Raw genomic sequence first — 15,473 nt, 5'->3', positions numbered from 1 at the left:
TGGAGCGGCGACAGATAGTTGCACCGGTGGGAGGTTGGCATGAAGCAGCGCACGCCGCACGATGTCCTGAAACGGGCGAGACCTGCGAGGCTCTTGGGCTGCTCCAAGCTGCTGCTGCAAAGCTGTTCACGATCCCTGGTGGCCTTGGGGTGATTGGCCAACGGTACGTGCCGTGTCGTCGCATGCGCCCATAAAAGGGCACAAAACACCGATCCCATAGGGAGCACGGGCGGCCCTGTGGCTCGAGGACGGCACTTTATTGCAGCGTCTCACCAGAAAGTGCAGAAACGCGCGCACAACAAGGAGAAGGGGGAACGGACGGGCAGAATGCACGGGTGGGCTGTCTTACGCGGTGTCCGTAGATACATGTGCATTAGGTACCTAGGGTAGGCAAGGTAGGTAGGTAGGTATCCCTAAGGGAAAAATTCACTGGCCTGTGTGCATGTGCTGCCCACTGTTGCGGTATGGTATCAGAGGGTCACACGGCGAGGCGAACACCGTGGGCTGATTCGCTCGCATGTCGGTTGTGTAGCACGACGCGTCCACGGCGAGAAAGAAAATAATAATCTTTGCATGCAAGCATGGATCTCATACAAGGCTTGCCGGCGGGTCAAAATTCGAGGTGGAGGTACCTGTAGCCCGCTGTAGGTGGTAGCGGATGGCTTGAGCGTCCAATCTCGCTTCTTCTCATCAAAACTGTCGCTCTTCCCTCGACTCTGCCGCGATCCAATCCCCCATCAGCGTTGTTGCCTTTTCTTTGTGATACCCCCAACCCGCCTGCTTCAATCTTCGCTGTCTTCGACCACGCAAAGATCCTTTTGAGCAGGTCGCGAACTTCCATACCCTTCTTCGAACATCCCTTTTTCACCATGTCCGACGTTCAGCACAACACCACCCAGGCGGCGGAGACTGTGGTCACAGATCCTGCCACAGCCACAAGCATCACCAAGGATGCTCCTCTGCCGACCGACGCGCAGGTTGACAGCGAAGTGCCAAAGACGGAGACCGAGGCGCCTGCCGTCACCGATGGTGCTGCAACAGAGCCCGCGACAGAGACTGCCGAGAAGGCCGTGGAGCCTATCACCGAGGGTCAGCTCGCATACAAAGGCCCGGGTCTCCTGAAGTGAGTGCTTTCCTCTGTCGATCACGCGTGAAACGCGAGCTGACAGACCTACAGGTCGCTCATTCCGTCCAAGAAGGAGCTCTGGCTCAGCGACGAAGCCGTCGCCCCACAGAGCCTAGACCTCTATTTGCGCGGGGAGAAGCCAGAAATCTCACACGCCGTCGTCGCCTGGGCGAGTCAGACTGGCAAGGGCCTGTTGTTCTTCAACAAGAAGGGCGAGACCAACCGAGCACACCCCGCAGATGTGCTCGCACTTTACGACGCGTCCGACTTGAAGAAGTTGGCTGCCCACGAGTTCTCATTCAACCTTGACGGCCACAACCACACCTTCAAGGCTGCAACCGAAGCCGAGCGTGACGGCTGGTATCTCTCGGTTGAGAGGGCTATCGAGCATGGCAAGGCGTCTAAAGAAGAGATCCTCGCCAGTGAGGGCTACAAAGCCGAGATTGAGAAGCTCAGTAAGTAACGCGTTGGTCCTTGGTCGTAACCTTGTACTGATCCCCCCGCAGGCAAGCCCAACGTCGTTGGCGCCGCTACCACTCGAAGTCTTTCCAAGCCAAAGAAGAGCACCAAGGTTCCCAACGCTGAGCGTCTCGGTTCTTCCGATGGCGAGCTCGAGGAGGGACAGAAGAAGACCCAGAAGAGTCGCTCTACTTCTCGTGGCATTTTGAACCGCTTCAAGACCAACAAAGAAGAGACTGAACAGAAGACTGCCGAAAAGAAGGCTGAGAACGAGGAGACCAAGGTCGAAAAAGAAGAAACCAAGGCGCCTGAGGAGACACCTGTTCTCGCTTCGACTGAGGCTGCTCCAGTCATTGCCAGTACTTCCGCTGCCGATGTACCAGCTGCTGCGGACGTAGTTGCCGAGGACAAGCCTGCCGAAACTCTCCCTGAGGAGAAGGCGAAAGCGAACAAGCGTGGTAGCATCTTTGGTCGTGTGTCGTCTGGCTGGAGTGGTCTTCGTAGCCCTGCCAAGGAGAAGGATTTGAAAGATGCCGAGCTGAAGCCAGACAATGTCAATGCTGTCAGCTCTGAGCCACCTGTGCTCCCAGAGACTGCCGCCACCACAGAGCCTGCTGCGGTAACTGCTGTCCCAGCTCTTGAGGAGCCTGCTGTCGAGCCAAAGGCGGAAGAGCAGAAAGAAGAGGTTTCGACTCCCAGCAAGGAGAAGAACAACTTCCTGTCCGGCATTGGTGGTTTCATCAAGCGCAACCGAAGCGTCAGTCCAAACACGAACATGAAGGAACCAGTCAAGACAGAGGAGGTCCCTGCCGTTCCCGCCAGTGAGCAGGCTGCCACCACTGAGCCCGTCGCTAAGGTTGAGGAGCCAGTGGCTGATGTTCCCGCTGTTGCTGCTGAAAAGCCCACCGAGGCTGCGGCCGAGGAGCCAAGGACAGAGACCACCACGCCAAACAAGCGCCAGTCGGTGCTCGGCAGTCTTGGACGCCGTGCCAGCAAGGCTCTGAACCGCATGCAGGCGCCTAAGAAAGAGAACGCGGCTCCTGTCGCCACTGACGCCAAGGCCGAGGAGGCCACTGCCTCTCAGACTGCAGAAGAGACTCCTCTCGCCAATGGCGAGGCCAAGAAGGAAGAGCCTCAGACCATCGGCGACGTTGTCCCAGAGGCTGTCAACGTTGGTCAGGCACAGCACTCGACGCCTACCGTCACCGCCAGTGCATAAGCTTGCGGTAGCGCGACTGAAGCCGATCCGGCGCGACGGAATGTCCTCGATCTCAGATTGTTTGACAACCAAGCGTCGATTGCTTACAAAATACGGGCTCGCTCTGCCCATGGCTCGAGCTCACCATGATCACCACACTCACGGCCTCCGCTGCTTTGCACCTAATCACCAACTCTCTACACTCGCTCACGGTTTGCGGCAGCCCTGTTTGGCGGATTGCATTTCTGCATTGGGAGCAAGGATTTGCGCTTGGCGGCGTCTGTTGAATCGATACCACGTTAGTTTGTTTGTTTACTGATGCGAATACCCCTGAAACGATGATACCCGTTAGAAGTGGTTGAGGCAGATTCAATTGATAGTCTGGTAATAGAATGCTCTGGTTTCACACTGTTCCCCAGCTCGCACTACCTCGCGAGTCTTCGCCCGATCGCAACAGATTTCACGGGTGGGATGGATCTTCATGATCATTTAAAGTATATGTATTGCACACAGCCGACGTGGATGATGATAGTCAGTGCGCTCTTCTGCACGCCCAAGTGCCTACTTCTACCTCCTAAGAGGAGGACGCTGCCAAGTCCTGGCTCTCGGACTCGGAACACTGATGACGCCAGCTGGGGTTCGGGCCGGCTTGGCTGATGTACGAAACAACCCGACTTATGTAAGTACAGGTTACATATAACCTGGAACCTCCAGTACATAGGTAGTTCGGACCCTGTGGTTCCCGGAGCAGCATATAGCAACCTAAAGTCCTAAATGTAAACACACTCTACCCTCACTTTCCCTTTTTTGCATACATACCTACCATACCTGACTAGTAGCCCGTCGCTCGTTCGCACCTTCTTTCCTAGCATTCCACGGCTACGACTTCGACCACAATACCTTCCGGTCACTGGCCTGGCTCATCTTGTCCGCGCGGCTGTGTCGTGGCTTGGATGTGGTGACTGCTGCGTCGCTCCCATACCTCGGCGGCCATGCGCTGCTCACTGCCGCCCTCCCCCTCACTCGGCCTCTCTCTGCTGGCGTACGCGGTATCGACGATTACGATTGCGATCGCGATTCTCACGCCGCTCGCGGCTGCCAGTAGCACGACTCGAAACCCGATCCGCGCCCTCTCCGTAGTGCAGAATGCGACGATTCACACCCACAACCACCGCCTCACGGCCCTGCACGAGTTCGACCTCACCTTTCAAGTTCGCAACGAGTTGCACGTGAGGCTTCGCCTGGAGCCTAACCATGACATCCTCGCCCACGATGCCATGGTCACATACCTGGCGCCAGACGGAACGGTATCGCGCCAGGAGTCCGTGGACAGGCTAGGGCATAGAGTGTTCAGAGGCACCGCGTGGGTGCAGAAGTTGGGCAACAACGCCGACGACTGGAGACATGCTGGCTGGGCACGGGTGTCGGTGTTTCGAGATGGAATACGTCCCATCTTTCAAGGAGCCTTCTCCGTGGATCGCGACAATCATCACATTCAGACTTCAAGTGGATACCTGCGCACCAAGCATTGGGACGATCCCGACATCGAGGCTCAGATGGACGAGTACATGGTTCTCTGGCGAGATTCCGACATCCTGCCAGACAGCCAGGCACATCGCGATTTGAAGTCCAGGAATGCTGCGGCCGCCTCAATCTGTGAGGCTGACAGTCTGGTCTTCAACACCAGGGAGGACCACCCTGTGTATTTGGCCATGAAGGCCAAGCGTTCGGTTGAGCGTTATGGCAGGATGGATTTCTCACACTTGTTCAACAAGCGTCAGGACTTGGATGGTACGACAGGTGGTAATAGTGCTGGTGGCAACCTGGTCGCCAGCATAGGTGATAGTGCCGGGTGCCCTACCACGCGCAAAGTTGCGCTAGTTGGTGTTGCCACAGACTGCAGTTACACTGCTGACTTCAATTCCACTCAAACCGCTCGTGAGAATGTCATCGATCAGATCAATACCGCGTCCGTACTCTACGAGAGCGCATTCAACATATCACTTGGCCTTCAAAACCTGACCGTGTCGGATGCAATTTGTCCTGGGACCCCAGTGGCAGCCACGGAATGGAATCAAGCTTGCTCGGATAGCGTGGACATTTCGCAACGTCTGAACATGTTCTCGTCATGGCGTGGCAATCAGCGCGATTCCAACGCTTACTGGACATTGCTCAGCACCTGCCGGAACTCTCAGTCTTCAGCCGTAGGCCTTGCCTGGTTGGGTCAGGTGTGCGTCGCCTCAGCTGTCACGACCAACGGTAGTATCACTGGTGACGGGGCAGCTTCCCAAGGATCGGAGACTGTCACTGGGGCGAATGTTGTCATTCGAACACAGGGTGCAGAAGAATGGTAAACACAAGACCCCTTTCCACATTATCGAAACTTGCATGGTTTTTGCTTACCTTCGGCCTGCTATCGTAGGAAAGTCATCGCTCACGAGGTTGGCCATACCTTCGGTGCCGTCCACGACTGCACAAGCGACGCATGTGCCGACTCCAATTTCGTCAACTCACAACAGTGTTGCCCTGTAAGTAAAGTCACAGGTCGCCAGCACCCCTATCTCCCCACGTCTCTACCAAGCTCAAACTGCAACGAGTTGGTGAAGACAGACGTTGCTCAAATGGGCTCGTAATTTCAAATATCTTTTGCTGACGATTCCTCGCGCCACTTTTAGCTCAGTGCCAGCATCTGCCCGGCTGGCGGAAGATTTATCATGAACCCTCAGACCTCCGATAGTGTCAATGAGTTCAGCCCGTGTTCCGTTGGTAACATCTGCAGTGCCCTGATGCGCAACTCGGTCAATGGTGGGTGCCTGACTGATAATCGTGGCGTGACCACGATCTCCGGCCAGCAATGCGGCAACGGCATTGTCGAGCCAGGCGAAGATTGCGACTGTGGTGGAGAGTCTGGTTGCACCGACGACCCATGCTGCAACCCTACCACCTGCAAATTCACCCAAGGTTCAGTTTGTGACGATTCAAATGAGGACTGTTGCCGTCAGTGTCAATTTGCCTCGGCAGGCACCGTGTGTCGTGCCACGACCGGTCAATGCGATCCTCAGGAAACGTGCTCTGGTACCGCTGCCACCTGTCCTGCAGACCAGACTCTTGAAGATGGTACCGATTGTGGCAATGGCCTGGAATGCGCTAGTGGACAATGCACTAGTCGGAATCAGCAATGCAAGACGGTGATGGGCAGCTACACACAAGGCAATGATACATATGCATGCGATAGCTCGGGCTGTCTGATCAGCTGCGCCAGTCCTGAGTTTGGGAGAGGGGTGTGTTATAGCCTGCAGCAGAACTTTATTCCTGGCACACCCTGCGGCGGTGGTGGCAGATGTGCAACAGCAGTAAGTACTAGCAGGTTTGTGTGACGATTGAGAAGTCGTGCTAAGCAGCGGTGCGTAGGGCCAGTGCAAAGGCTCCACGACTGGAGGCCAGATTAAGTCCTGGATCGACGACAACAAGGCTCTGGTCATCGGCATCGCGTCGGCTGTGGGCGGTCTCTTACTTTTCTCCCTTCTAGGCTGCCTTTGCCGCTGTGGTCAACGCAAGCGCAACAAAGCTGTTCCGGCACCTCCAGCTGCTACTGGCTGGCAAGGTTGGAATGGAGGCTCTCGAGGTGGACCCGAGATGCAGTATGATATGCCAGAATACACAAATGCACATGCCACTCAGGGCTGGGCCGATCAGGCGCGACACAGTCGAGGAGGGTGGATGCCTCCTCCTCCTCCTGTTCCTCCGCCGGCGTATCAGGGGATACAAAGGAATAGTAACAGTGTACGGTATGCCTGAGATGGAGCATGCATGTCATTTGCCAGCGCAAACAGGCTCCTCTTTCTACGATTTTGATTTTGATGGGTTTTGCATAAAGAATGGCGAGGTCAGCCAATCTTCCGTCTTGACGAATCTTACGACTTGTTTTTTGTTGGGGCCATTTGAAGAAGAAGAAGAAGAAGAAGAAGAAGAAGAAGAAGAAGAAGGATCATCACAGGCGTGTGGTGTTGTCGAGTTGTCCACAACATTGGGATGCAGGAAGGCATGGCCAGCTGCCACTGGATCAGTCGTATAGGTATAATAGCATGAGACGCGCCTGAGAGCATGGGACCACTAAGTTGGGTAGAATCACGGTTCGTAATAAGTGCTATATCAGCGCGGGATGGGTTGTGGCGATATTTCGAACGAAAGTGATGATGAAGACCGCGTTCAATCAGCATGTACATGTACCTGTACTCAAAAAGGAACTCTCGGGTGCTGCAAAATTCGAAATGGTGGTCGGAATCTCTCATCATCATGATCATTACGGAAGGTAAGTGTAGTGCTGGAAGCTAGAATTGGCTTGGCGACGGACATCAACAGGAAGAAACAACCTGGAAGCCACGAGGTTACCTAACAGGTTGTAGGTATCTTAGCTTATTTCTTCCCCTTGGACTCGTGCACAATCTCAATAATCTTGTCCACGACCGACGGGTCTGCAAGTGTTGATGTATCGCCCAGCTGATCTTCTTCTCCCGCCAAGATTTTCCGCAGGATACGACGCATAATCTTGCCGGATCGGGTCTTGGGCAGGTCGGGAATCATGAAAATGGCCTTGGGTGCCGCGAAGGGACCGATAGACTTTCGCACTTGCAGGATCAAGTCCTTTTTCAGCTGGTCGTTGGCGTCGTGGCCATCCTTGATGGATACAAAGGCATTGACGGCTTGGCCGGTGAGTTCGTCGTTGATTCCAACGACCGCAGCCTCGCCCACGGCCTGGTGCTCGATCAGGGCGGCTTCGATTTCCGCAGTCGACAGACGATGGCCCGAGACATTGACGACATCGTCGACGCGGCCACGAATCCAGTAATAGCCTTCGTGGTCGCGTGCAGCACCGTCGCCCGTGAAGTAATAGCCCTTATACACGTTGAGATAGGTGTCCATATATCGCTTGTGGGCGCCCCACACGGTTCGTGCCATGGATGGCCAGGCCTGCTTGAACGCCAGCACACCCTCGACGTCGTTTCCTTGGATCTCCTGGCCCGACACGGGGTCGATCAAGGCGGCTTCGATGCCGAAGAAGGGGAGCGAGGCAGAACCAGGCTTCGTCGGGGTGACGCCGCCCAGCGGCGTGATGACGTGCGATCCCGTCTCGGTCTGCCAGTAAGTCTGTTGTATGGCACATGGGTCAGTCTCTGTCCTCTCTATCATCACCATGAATTGTATTTAGCTCGCACTCACGTCGACAATATGGGCCTCCTTCTTGCCCACCTTCTCGTGATACCATTTCCACACCTCGGCGGCAATGGGCTCGCCGACGGAGCCCAGCACACGCAGCGACTTCATCTGGTGCTTGACATGCTCGTCGCCAGCGCGCTTCAGGAGTCGCAGGGCGGTCGGCGCCACGTAGAACTGCGTGACCTCATGCTTCTCGCAGACGTCCCAGTAGCGGCTGAAGTCGGGGTAGGCGGGCGTGCCCTCGAAGACGACGGTGGCGACGCCCAGCACCAGCGGGGCATAGACGACGTAGGTGTGACCGGTGATCCAGCCGACGTCGCCGCCGCAGAAGAAGCGGTCGGAGTCGTGAATGTCGAAGACGTATTTGCCGGTAGCCGCGGCGCCCAGCAAGTAGCCGGCGGTGGTGTGCATGACACCCTTCGGCTTGCCGGTCGAGCCGGATGTGTACAGCAGGAACAGCGGGTCCTCGGAGCTCATCGGCTCGGGCGGGTAATAGGCGGGCCACTTGGCCATCTCCTCGTGCCACCACAGGTCCCGGCCGGCGGTCCACGGCACTTCGGCGCCGGTGCGCTGGAAGACCAGGCAGTGGGCGACGTCGGGACACTGCTTGAGGGCCTCGTCGACAATCTTCTTGGTGCCGATCAGCTTGCCGCCGCGCTTGCCCTCGTCGGTGGTGATGACGACCTTGGAGCGGGCGTCGACGATGCGGTCGCGCAGCGAGTCGGCGCTGAAGCCCGCAAACACGACCGAGTGCACGGCGCCGATACGCGAGCAGGCCAGAAAGGCGACCAGCGCCTCTGGGATCATGGGCATGTAGAGGGCGACGGTGTCGCCCTTGCGCACGCCCATCTGCTTCAGCACCCACGCCAGCCGAGACACCTCGCGCAGCAGCTCGCCATAGCTGATGGTGCGGCCCTCGCCCTTCTCGTCGGCCTCGTAGATGATGGCCGGCTTGTCCGGGTTCTTGTGTGCGTGCCGGTCGACGCAGTTGTACGAGGCATTGAGCTTGCCCTCGAGGAACCACGCACTGTCGCCCTCCGCCAGGCTGCCCGAGCGCACCGTCTGGAAGTCCCGCTCCCACGTCAGCAGCTCGCGCGCCAGCTTGCCCCAGAAGGCGTCGGGCCGTGTAATGGACTCCTGGTACATCTGCTTGTACTCGTCCAGCGAGCCAAGGTGGGGCTGCTTGGGGTGCTTGCTGCGCTCCCATCCATCAGTCAGTCACCTACTCAATTTTGTTGCTTGCCTTGCTTGCATAGACGTTGGTTGCTTCACTCCTCCACACGGCCACTCACTTCATAAACGCCTCGGGAACATGGTACGTCTCCGCCGAGCGCGACTCGGGGATGCCGTTGGGCGGCTGCTCGCTTCCTTCGGACATGGCTGCGCGCGCGTGCCCGCTGCTCTCAGAAATCTGGACTGCACAACAATGGGCGTTCGATGTAATGCAATTCCAATCGATCAATTCCAAGTCAAAGCAATTTCAGTACCGCAGCAGAGAGGGATGGGAAAAGTGATGGCGCAGGTACGGAGCTCAATGAGCTGTTTAAATCTCGGACTAAAGGTTCAGGCCAGGGTGTCAGGCGGCTTCTCCTGCTATACACTCTCAGCCTTTCCGAGGATGATAGATCTGGACCCACCCACAGCTCAGACGTCCAGTAGCGCGCATGTGCCATGTGCGTAGCGTGCCATCATGGCTTACCTTATTACTACTACTGCCTGTGACCTTTTCCGATCTCGTGCTGGACGCTTCGGGGAAGGTCGAGCTTCGGCCCACGAATGATGGAGGAGCAGGAGGAGGCAGAGGAAGAGGAGGCGGAGGAAGAGGAAGAGGAGGAGGAGGAGGAGGAGGAGGAGGAGGAGGAGTTCCTCACCTCAGGTGTGTGAGAACATGAAGTCATCGTCCATATGCCTCGCCCTCGCGTCGCTGGACAGCACCCGGACAGAGACACAACAAGCACATCTCACATCATCACCCGGCACTTACTGCATGCTGCAGCGAACTAATTCGCCCTTCTCCGCCTTCTGCTGCTGCACGGCGCACGCTGCCCCGCTGACATCGTTTGGGAGGGGCGGGGCTCACGAGAAGTGACTAAGGGAAGTTTAGGGAACCTACTCCAGTGTGGGATGGGATGGCATCATGGGCTGGCTAAATGGCACCTTAGTCATACCAGGTTCCCTACGCCCACGTCGCCCAGGCCGCCGCCTCAGGCTTGGCAGTGAATCCATTTGCATTTTGCATTTTGCATTTGCATTTGCCTAGGTTGTCCTGTCTTTTGTCCGTCTTTCCATTCCCGTTTTCCATTTCCATTTGGCCGCACTGCCGACTCCGCACGATTGACGGTGACGCCGTGACGGTGAGGCTTCGAAGCAGTGGGAGGCAGTTGCAGTGTCGTGTGACCCTCATTGTCCACTTGGGAGCATGATTGACGACTTATATTCTACGGGGCACTCTGGCATCATCACAGCAGTTGTTGTTGTAGTGGTGGTGGTGGTGGTGGTGGTATAGACAGCTGCGGGTTGGCTTCCTTTGACGCGGGGATGCAATGAAGGCTTGAGGTGTGGTGCTAGGCAGTAAGGTACCTCCTACCTACAGGCACTCATATACCTACCTGACCTTACCACAGTACCTCCTTGGTACCGTACATTAAAGGTAGGCTACTAGATAAGGTAGTGTAATAAGGTACATGTACATGTAGACCAGGGAGACTGGGAGAGAGCTCACCTCAGCGACTCGCGTGTCTCCGTCTCCGCTGACAAGGCTTCCATCATCACAACGGCGCCTGTTCCTGTGATTGACTTGGCTGTTGGTCTCCATCTGTTGACTTTCCCGTGGCCAAATATTTCATTGCCATCATACCTTACCTACCTTAGTTCACCACCACCACCACCATCCAGCACACACACACACGTCGGTTGTGATTATAGCAATGATCATTCTTCGACTAGCCACCGTACCGAGTGCGCACAGCCAATGGGACTGTTCATGTTCGGCGGAAGTGGCCGCTCGACAGAGCCATTGACGAAGCTTGAGCATTGAGTGACGATTTCCTATATGGGATGGGCAGGACATGTTCATCCATCATCACGACCACTTGCCCTCCGCCGGCTCTTCCACCACACCAACACCACCACCTCCCCCTCTCCCTTCAGCGACGCGATCACTCCAGAGTGTGAGTACCTACCTAGGTAGGTAGTAGGTAGGAAGTGAGCGACTGCTACCTGCCTCACCTCGCCTGGCATACCTGGATCTCCCCTCTCCCACCGCGCGCATTCCTCCCTCAAGACACGATACAACAACACGAACACGAACACGAACGCCGACACGAACACGTCCATGCGGCACAAACACGCGCGGAGACCGTCTGCCTGCTGCTGCCTGCCACCGCCCGCCCGCCGTCACGCGCGTCCACCAACCCTAGACTATGCGCGGCATAGCTTGCCGGCCACCACATTCGCTTGACGACGAGAAAGGATGATGAGCGCCTTTCATGGAAGCCTCCCGCTCCGACTGACGCCTTCCAACTCGCCCTTCTTGCGATCGCCCAGCCCGCGCTCGCCCACCAAGCCCACCAGGGACGAGCCCTGCTTGCATCTGCTCAAGAGCATCGGCACCACCACTACCGCCGTCACCAGCTTCGATGCCCTGTCCTCCCCGCCTCAATTCGCCTACACCGCCGGCGCCACTGCTGTCGTCGTCACCGTCGACCACGACCTCAACGTCAATCAACACTTCTTCAGGGCGAAACCGAGCTCCAGCGCGGGAGCTCGTGATGCAGCCTGGCCGCTCTCGCCTTCGCCCAATGATCCACGATATAGACCTGGAAGTCAGCTCAAAGACGCGGCTTCCGCTTCTCCCTTGGGCACTGCCAGCCGAGACTGGTCCGACTCGCCCAACGGACGGTCTGCGACAGCAAAAGACCGCATCAAGAGCATTACTTCTGTCGCTCTGAGCCCCAATGGCAAATGGGTAGCATTGGTAAGTGGAGTCGCCCCAGTCCAGGCATATCGGAGACACTTGCTTACCTTGGAGTCATCGGGCTCTTCAGGGGGAGACCGGATACCGCCCCAGAATCTTGATCTTCTCACTCAAGGATGGTTCGTCGGAGGCGCCTTGCTGCTCTCTGTCAGAGCACCATTTCGGAGTCCACGCCCTCAGTTTCAGCAGTGACTCCCGGTTCCTGGCTTCGCTCGGAACAGCCAATGACGGATTCCTGTACGTGTGGAGTCTAGAGGAGCGGGCTGATGTGCTGCGGGCAAGTCTGCATGCCAGTAATAAATGCACTGCGTTCATTCATCATATGAAATGGATGGGCAATACCATCGTCACAGCGGGACTGCGATTTGTCAAGATATGGAGATTGGACGAAGACGTCTCGCAGGAGCCGCGACACATGTCTCGCGATGCCCTCACGACGCCTCGACCTCGACACGATAATCGGACTTCTGACTTTGGCAATAGCATACTGAGTCCCAGACACCGAGTGCTGGCGGGCAAGAATTGCCTGCTTGGCGAACTGCTTGATGCTATCTTCATTTCCATCACTCCCATCTCCGACACCAAGGCTCTGCTCTGCACTGAAGGTGGTGACATTTGCTTACTAGACGACGCCGATAAAATTCAAACCCTGAGTCTCGCCGCGTTCACGACCACTCCCATCAGCGCGGCTCGCAAGGATGCTCGCGACATGTTCCACGTTTATGGGGCGGACAGCCAGACTACATCATTTTTGGTACCCGATCTAGAAAGGCGAGCCTCTGGAAAGGTCAACAGGTCGCCATCCACGATGTCCCCTTCGAAATTGGCGTTTTGCCAGAGCGCCACAGTGGCCACAGCAACTTTAGGCGATACTGTCGTGACAATAGACTCAAGCCGCAGTATTCGAGTAGAAAGGTTAGGTGACGATGCGCATGCTTTGAGCCAGAATGCGCGCATTCGTAATCTTTCCGCGCATCAGGATGCCGTGCTGGGCGTGCTGCCGCTCACATTTTCCACCTTTTCCCAAGCATCATTTTGCACTTATTCGGGCAATGGGACGGTGCACTTCTGGAGTGCCGAGGGCGATACTACTTCTGATCCCATCGCCATGCCCCTGGAGGGCTTTTCGGACGCGTACGGCGTTGCGAACGAGATGCGCACACTAGCAGTATTTCGCAATGGTACCATGCTCGCCTCGGGCGATAAATGTGGCACCGTCGCGGTAGTCGAGTTGGAATCGCGCCGCGTCAGATGCCACATACGAGCACATACTGCGGAAATTACAGCTCTCCTTGCTTTTGAGCGCAACGGCACCAGCTTCCTGGCATCCGCCAGTCGAGATCGCACAATCCAGCTCTTCCTCTGTGACTCTGGCACACTGGAGTTGATTCAGACTATGGATGAGCATGCGGGAGCGGTGACGGGCTTGCTATTGTCCGAAAACGGAAGCCACTTGATCTCATGCTCTGCTGATCGATCAGTGGTGATACGCGAGGCAGGTGTGCGCAGAGCGGAGAATCCACGCACGCTGGCATTCGCCATGCTGAGGGCAATCACTCTCAAATCTGCGCCAACGAGCATGTGCCTCTCTGGCCACCCAGATAGCATACTGGTATCGAGTAACGATCGCACTGTCGCTCGGTACAGCACGAAAACGGGCATGCAGCACGACTGCTTCAAGTGTGCTGATCACGAGAACGGAGAAGCGGTGGTGCTGTCGAAGATCCTATTTGCGCCATCACTGAACGGAATTCCCACGATCGTCGGAGTGTCCAGCACTGATAAGTCGATTCGCTTATACACGGACTATGGAAGTCTGGTCGCCCGGGACTGGGGGCATACTGAGGGCATCACAGACGCTGCCTTGATATCAACCACGCTCGGGGAACCTGCGTCATGCCAGCAGTCTTCTCCTCGCATTGTCACCGTGGCTGCCGACTCTACCATCTTCATATGGCAGGGAATGGTGGGAACACAACCGTCTAGCCATAACCACCGCGAGAGCACCCCAGCCGTGCTCGGACCTCCTCTCAGGAAAGTCTTATCTCACTCCGAGATATCAAGGATACGTCGTGATAGAGCCACGGAGGAGCAGCAGGACCCGCCATCGCCATCGAGTCTGAACTCTGTGCAACCCCCATCGCCACCAAAGATCAGGAATAGGACGAGCAGAATGTCTCTGGCGCAAACGCCTCGACTAGAGCCAGTCTTCCGTTCCACTCTGCAGTCTTCTAGGAGGAGAAGCCTGCGTCAGCGGTCTCCTTCACCTCCCAGTCCTCGAAACCATACGAAAAAGGAGAATAATGTCCGCGGTCCAGGTCAACTTGGCATGACCTTGCGCTCCAAGAGCAGCGAAAATGTGCTCAAGTCGAGCGGTGTGGCTACCAATACATCCGGCTTCGGTACCTTGACCTCCTCCACGGATTCAGTGTGCCGCACTCTACGCACGTATCGCAAGAAGTTGGTCAATGCGCCGAACAACGATGCGATCACTCCCGATGTATTTCGAGAACTGGAGAAGGAACTCAGATTGACAGTACGAGCGCTTAATGAGAGAGCGCAAGGTAAAGTACTGGACGAACAAGCCATATCCAAGCTTCTCGATCAGGCTTCTAGCAAGATTGTTGGCATGTTAGACGAACGGCTAAAGTCCCATGAGGAGAATATGAAGCGGAAGCCCAGCGAAGGCTCGTCGGCTGTATCTTGACAGCCTACCTAGACGTGGATGAAGCAGGTCGGCGCTTCGAGCGCTCAGTCAGACACTGCTCTGGAAGCGCCGATGGTCCATGCACTTAAAACGCATTCATCAGGAAGACATGAAGAACTTCCCACTGATTACTTGCATGCATCAATTCCATGAAGAATGTCTGCTTGCACAAAAATTTTGCTATATCATGAGAACTACCCTCACATATAAGCTCACACTCTACCAAGGTAGTTCTGCTCCGATTAGGGCAGGCTGCGTTCGCTGCATACCCAATGGAGATAAGTAGATGTTCAGGTTCTGGGATGGTCCCACGTGAAGTTAAAATACACCCAGGGGTCCCTTCTGACATGTATACTTGTATAGTCTGGGCTCTCACCCCTGTCTAAGCACATGCTGCTCTCCGGTGTTGTACGAAGAGAGTGGCGGCATTGGAGAGAGGGAGAGGAAGAGAGCAGCAGCAGCAAGTCTGTGGTGGTGGTTGTCGTCGTCGTCCAGGCTGTGTGTGTGCAGCCGGCTGGACTTTTATCAAACGCCGAGCCCCTGGTGAGAATATCCGGCAGCGCATAGATTGAGTATTACGATGGCGCGTGGGGCCGGGGGAAAGCAATAACACTATTCCACCGACCCATGTGCCCTTGTGAAGCGCTCGGCTGGTTTTCAGCCCGGCGAAGCTTTTCTTGGTGCGTCTTCCTCTTCCTCTCTATCCCTTCCACTAGCTCCGCTCTCTCTTTCTCTCTCTCTCTCTCTCTTTCTCTCTCTCTCTCTCTTTCTCTCTCTCTCTCTCTTTCTC

At 56.2% G+C, this 15,473-nt stretch overlaps 4 protein-coding genes across 4 annotated transcripts; 3 read left to right on the top strand and 1 right to left on the bottom strand.

Moving 5' to 3' along the window:
• The first annotated feature begins 738 nt into the window (after window positions 1–738).
• On the top strand, window positions 739–3,198 carry SEPMUDRAFT_146234 (uncharacterized protein). The gene is made up of 3 exons (XM_016903532.1): window positions 739–1,123; window positions 1,178–1,581; window positions 1,633–3,198. Exons 1-3 carry the CDS (start codon window positions 870–872, stop codon window positions 2,802–2,804), a joined length of 1,830 nt encoding a protein of 609 aa, XP_016765265.1. The 5' UTR covers window positions 739–869; the 3' UTR covers window positions 2,805–3,198.
• A 377-nt stretch (window positions 3,199–3,575) lies between these two features.
• Window positions 3,576–9,808, bottom strand: SEPMUDRAFT_146232 (acetyl-coenzyme A synthetase). Its single transcript, XM_016903531.1, has 6 exons — window positions 9,700–9,808; window positions 9,293–9,555; window positions 8,004–9,195; window positions 6,195–7,931; window positions 5,459–6,136; window positions 3,576–5,311 (listed from the first exon to the last, which is right to left on the bottom strand). Exons 2-4 carry the CDS (start codon window positions 9,376–9,378, stop codon window positions 7,200–7,202), a joined length of 2,010 nt encoding a protein of 669 aa, XP_016765263.1. The 5' UTR covers window positions 9,379–9,555; window positions 9,700–9,808; the 3' UTR covers window positions 3,576–5,311; window positions 5,459–6,136; window positions 6,195–7,199.
• Window positions 3,776–6,581, top strand: SEPMUDRAFT_113164 (uncharacterized protein; the record flags this gene model as incomplete). The annotated part of the gene is made up of 4 exons (XM_016901018.1): window positions 3,776–5,133; window positions 5,206–5,311; window positions 5,459–6,136; window positions 6,195–6,581. 4 exons carry the CDS (start codon window positions 3,776–3,778, stop codon window positions 6,579–6,581), a joined length of 2,529 nt encoding a protein of 842 aa, XP_016765264.1.
• Window positions 9,809–11,119: 1,311 nt separating the features above from the next.
• SEPMUDRAFT_146231 (WD40 repeat-like protein) lies at window positions 11,120–15,241 on the top strand. The gene is made up of 2 exons (XM_016903530.1): window positions 11,120–11,976; window positions 12,047–15,241. The coding sequence occupies exons 1-2, from the start codon at window positions 11,473–11,475 to the stop codon at window positions 14,681–14,683; spliced, it is 3,141 nt and encodes a 1,046-aa protein (XP_016765262.1). The 5' UTR covers window positions 11,120–11,472; the 3' UTR covers window positions 14,684–15,241.
• The last annotated feature ends 232 nt before the right edge of the window (window positions 15,242–15,473 follow it).

Source organism: Sphaerulina musiva, assembly GCF_000320565.1.
Source record: "Sphaerulina musiva SO2202 unplaced genomic scaffold SEPMUscaffold_1, whole genome shotgun sequence".
Lineage (NCBI taxonomy): Eukaryota > Fungi > Ascomycota > Dothideomycetes > Mycosphaerellales > Mycosphaerellaceae > Sphaerulina > Sphaerulina musiva.
The sequence above is the reverse complement of the archived record's forward strand: the minus strand, read 5'-3'. Positions and strand labels throughout refer to the sequence as shown.

What these genes read in the sequence shown, in the direction of transcription:
- SEPMUDRAFT_146234 (XM_016903532.1), top strand. Translation starts at nt 870, where the DNA reads ATGTCCGACGTTCAGCACAACACCACCCAGGCGGCGGAGACTGTGGTC. An exon ending in AAAGGCCCGGGTCTCCTGAA is followed by an intron (nt 1,124 to 1,177) that starts GTGAGTGCTTTC and finishes ACAGACCTACAG; the next exon opens with GTCGCTCATTCCGTCCAAGA. An exon ending in AGCCGAGATTGAGAAGCTCA is followed by an intron (nt 1,582 to 1,632) that starts GTAAGTAACGCG and finishes ATCCCCCCGCAG; the next exon opens with GCAAGCCCAACGTCGTTGGC.
- SEPMUDRAFT_146231 (XM_016903530.1), top strand. Translation starts at nt 11,473, where the DNA reads ATGATGAGCGCCTTTCATGGAAGCCTCCCGCTCCGACTGACGCCTTCC. An exon ending in ATGGCAAATGGGTAGCATTG is followed by an intron (nt 11,977 to 12,046) that starts GTAAGTGGAGTC and finishes CGGGCTCTTCAG; the next exon opens with GGGGAGACCGGATACCGCCC.
- SEPMUDRAFT_146232 (XM_016903531.1), bottom strand. Translation starts at nt 9,378, where the DNA reads ATGTCCGAAGGAAGCGAGCAGCCGCCCAACGGCATCCCCGAGTCGCGC. An exon ending in GTTCCCGAGGCGTTTATGAA is followed by an intron (nt 9,196 to 9,292) that starts GTGAGTGGCCGT and finishes ATGGGAGCGCAG; the next exon opens with CAAGCACCCCAAGCAGCCCC. An exon ending in AGGAGGCCCATATTGTCGAC is followed by an intron (nt 7,932 to 8,003) that starts GTGAGTGCGAGC and finishes GCCATACAACAG; the next exon opens with ACTTACTGGCAGACCGAGAC.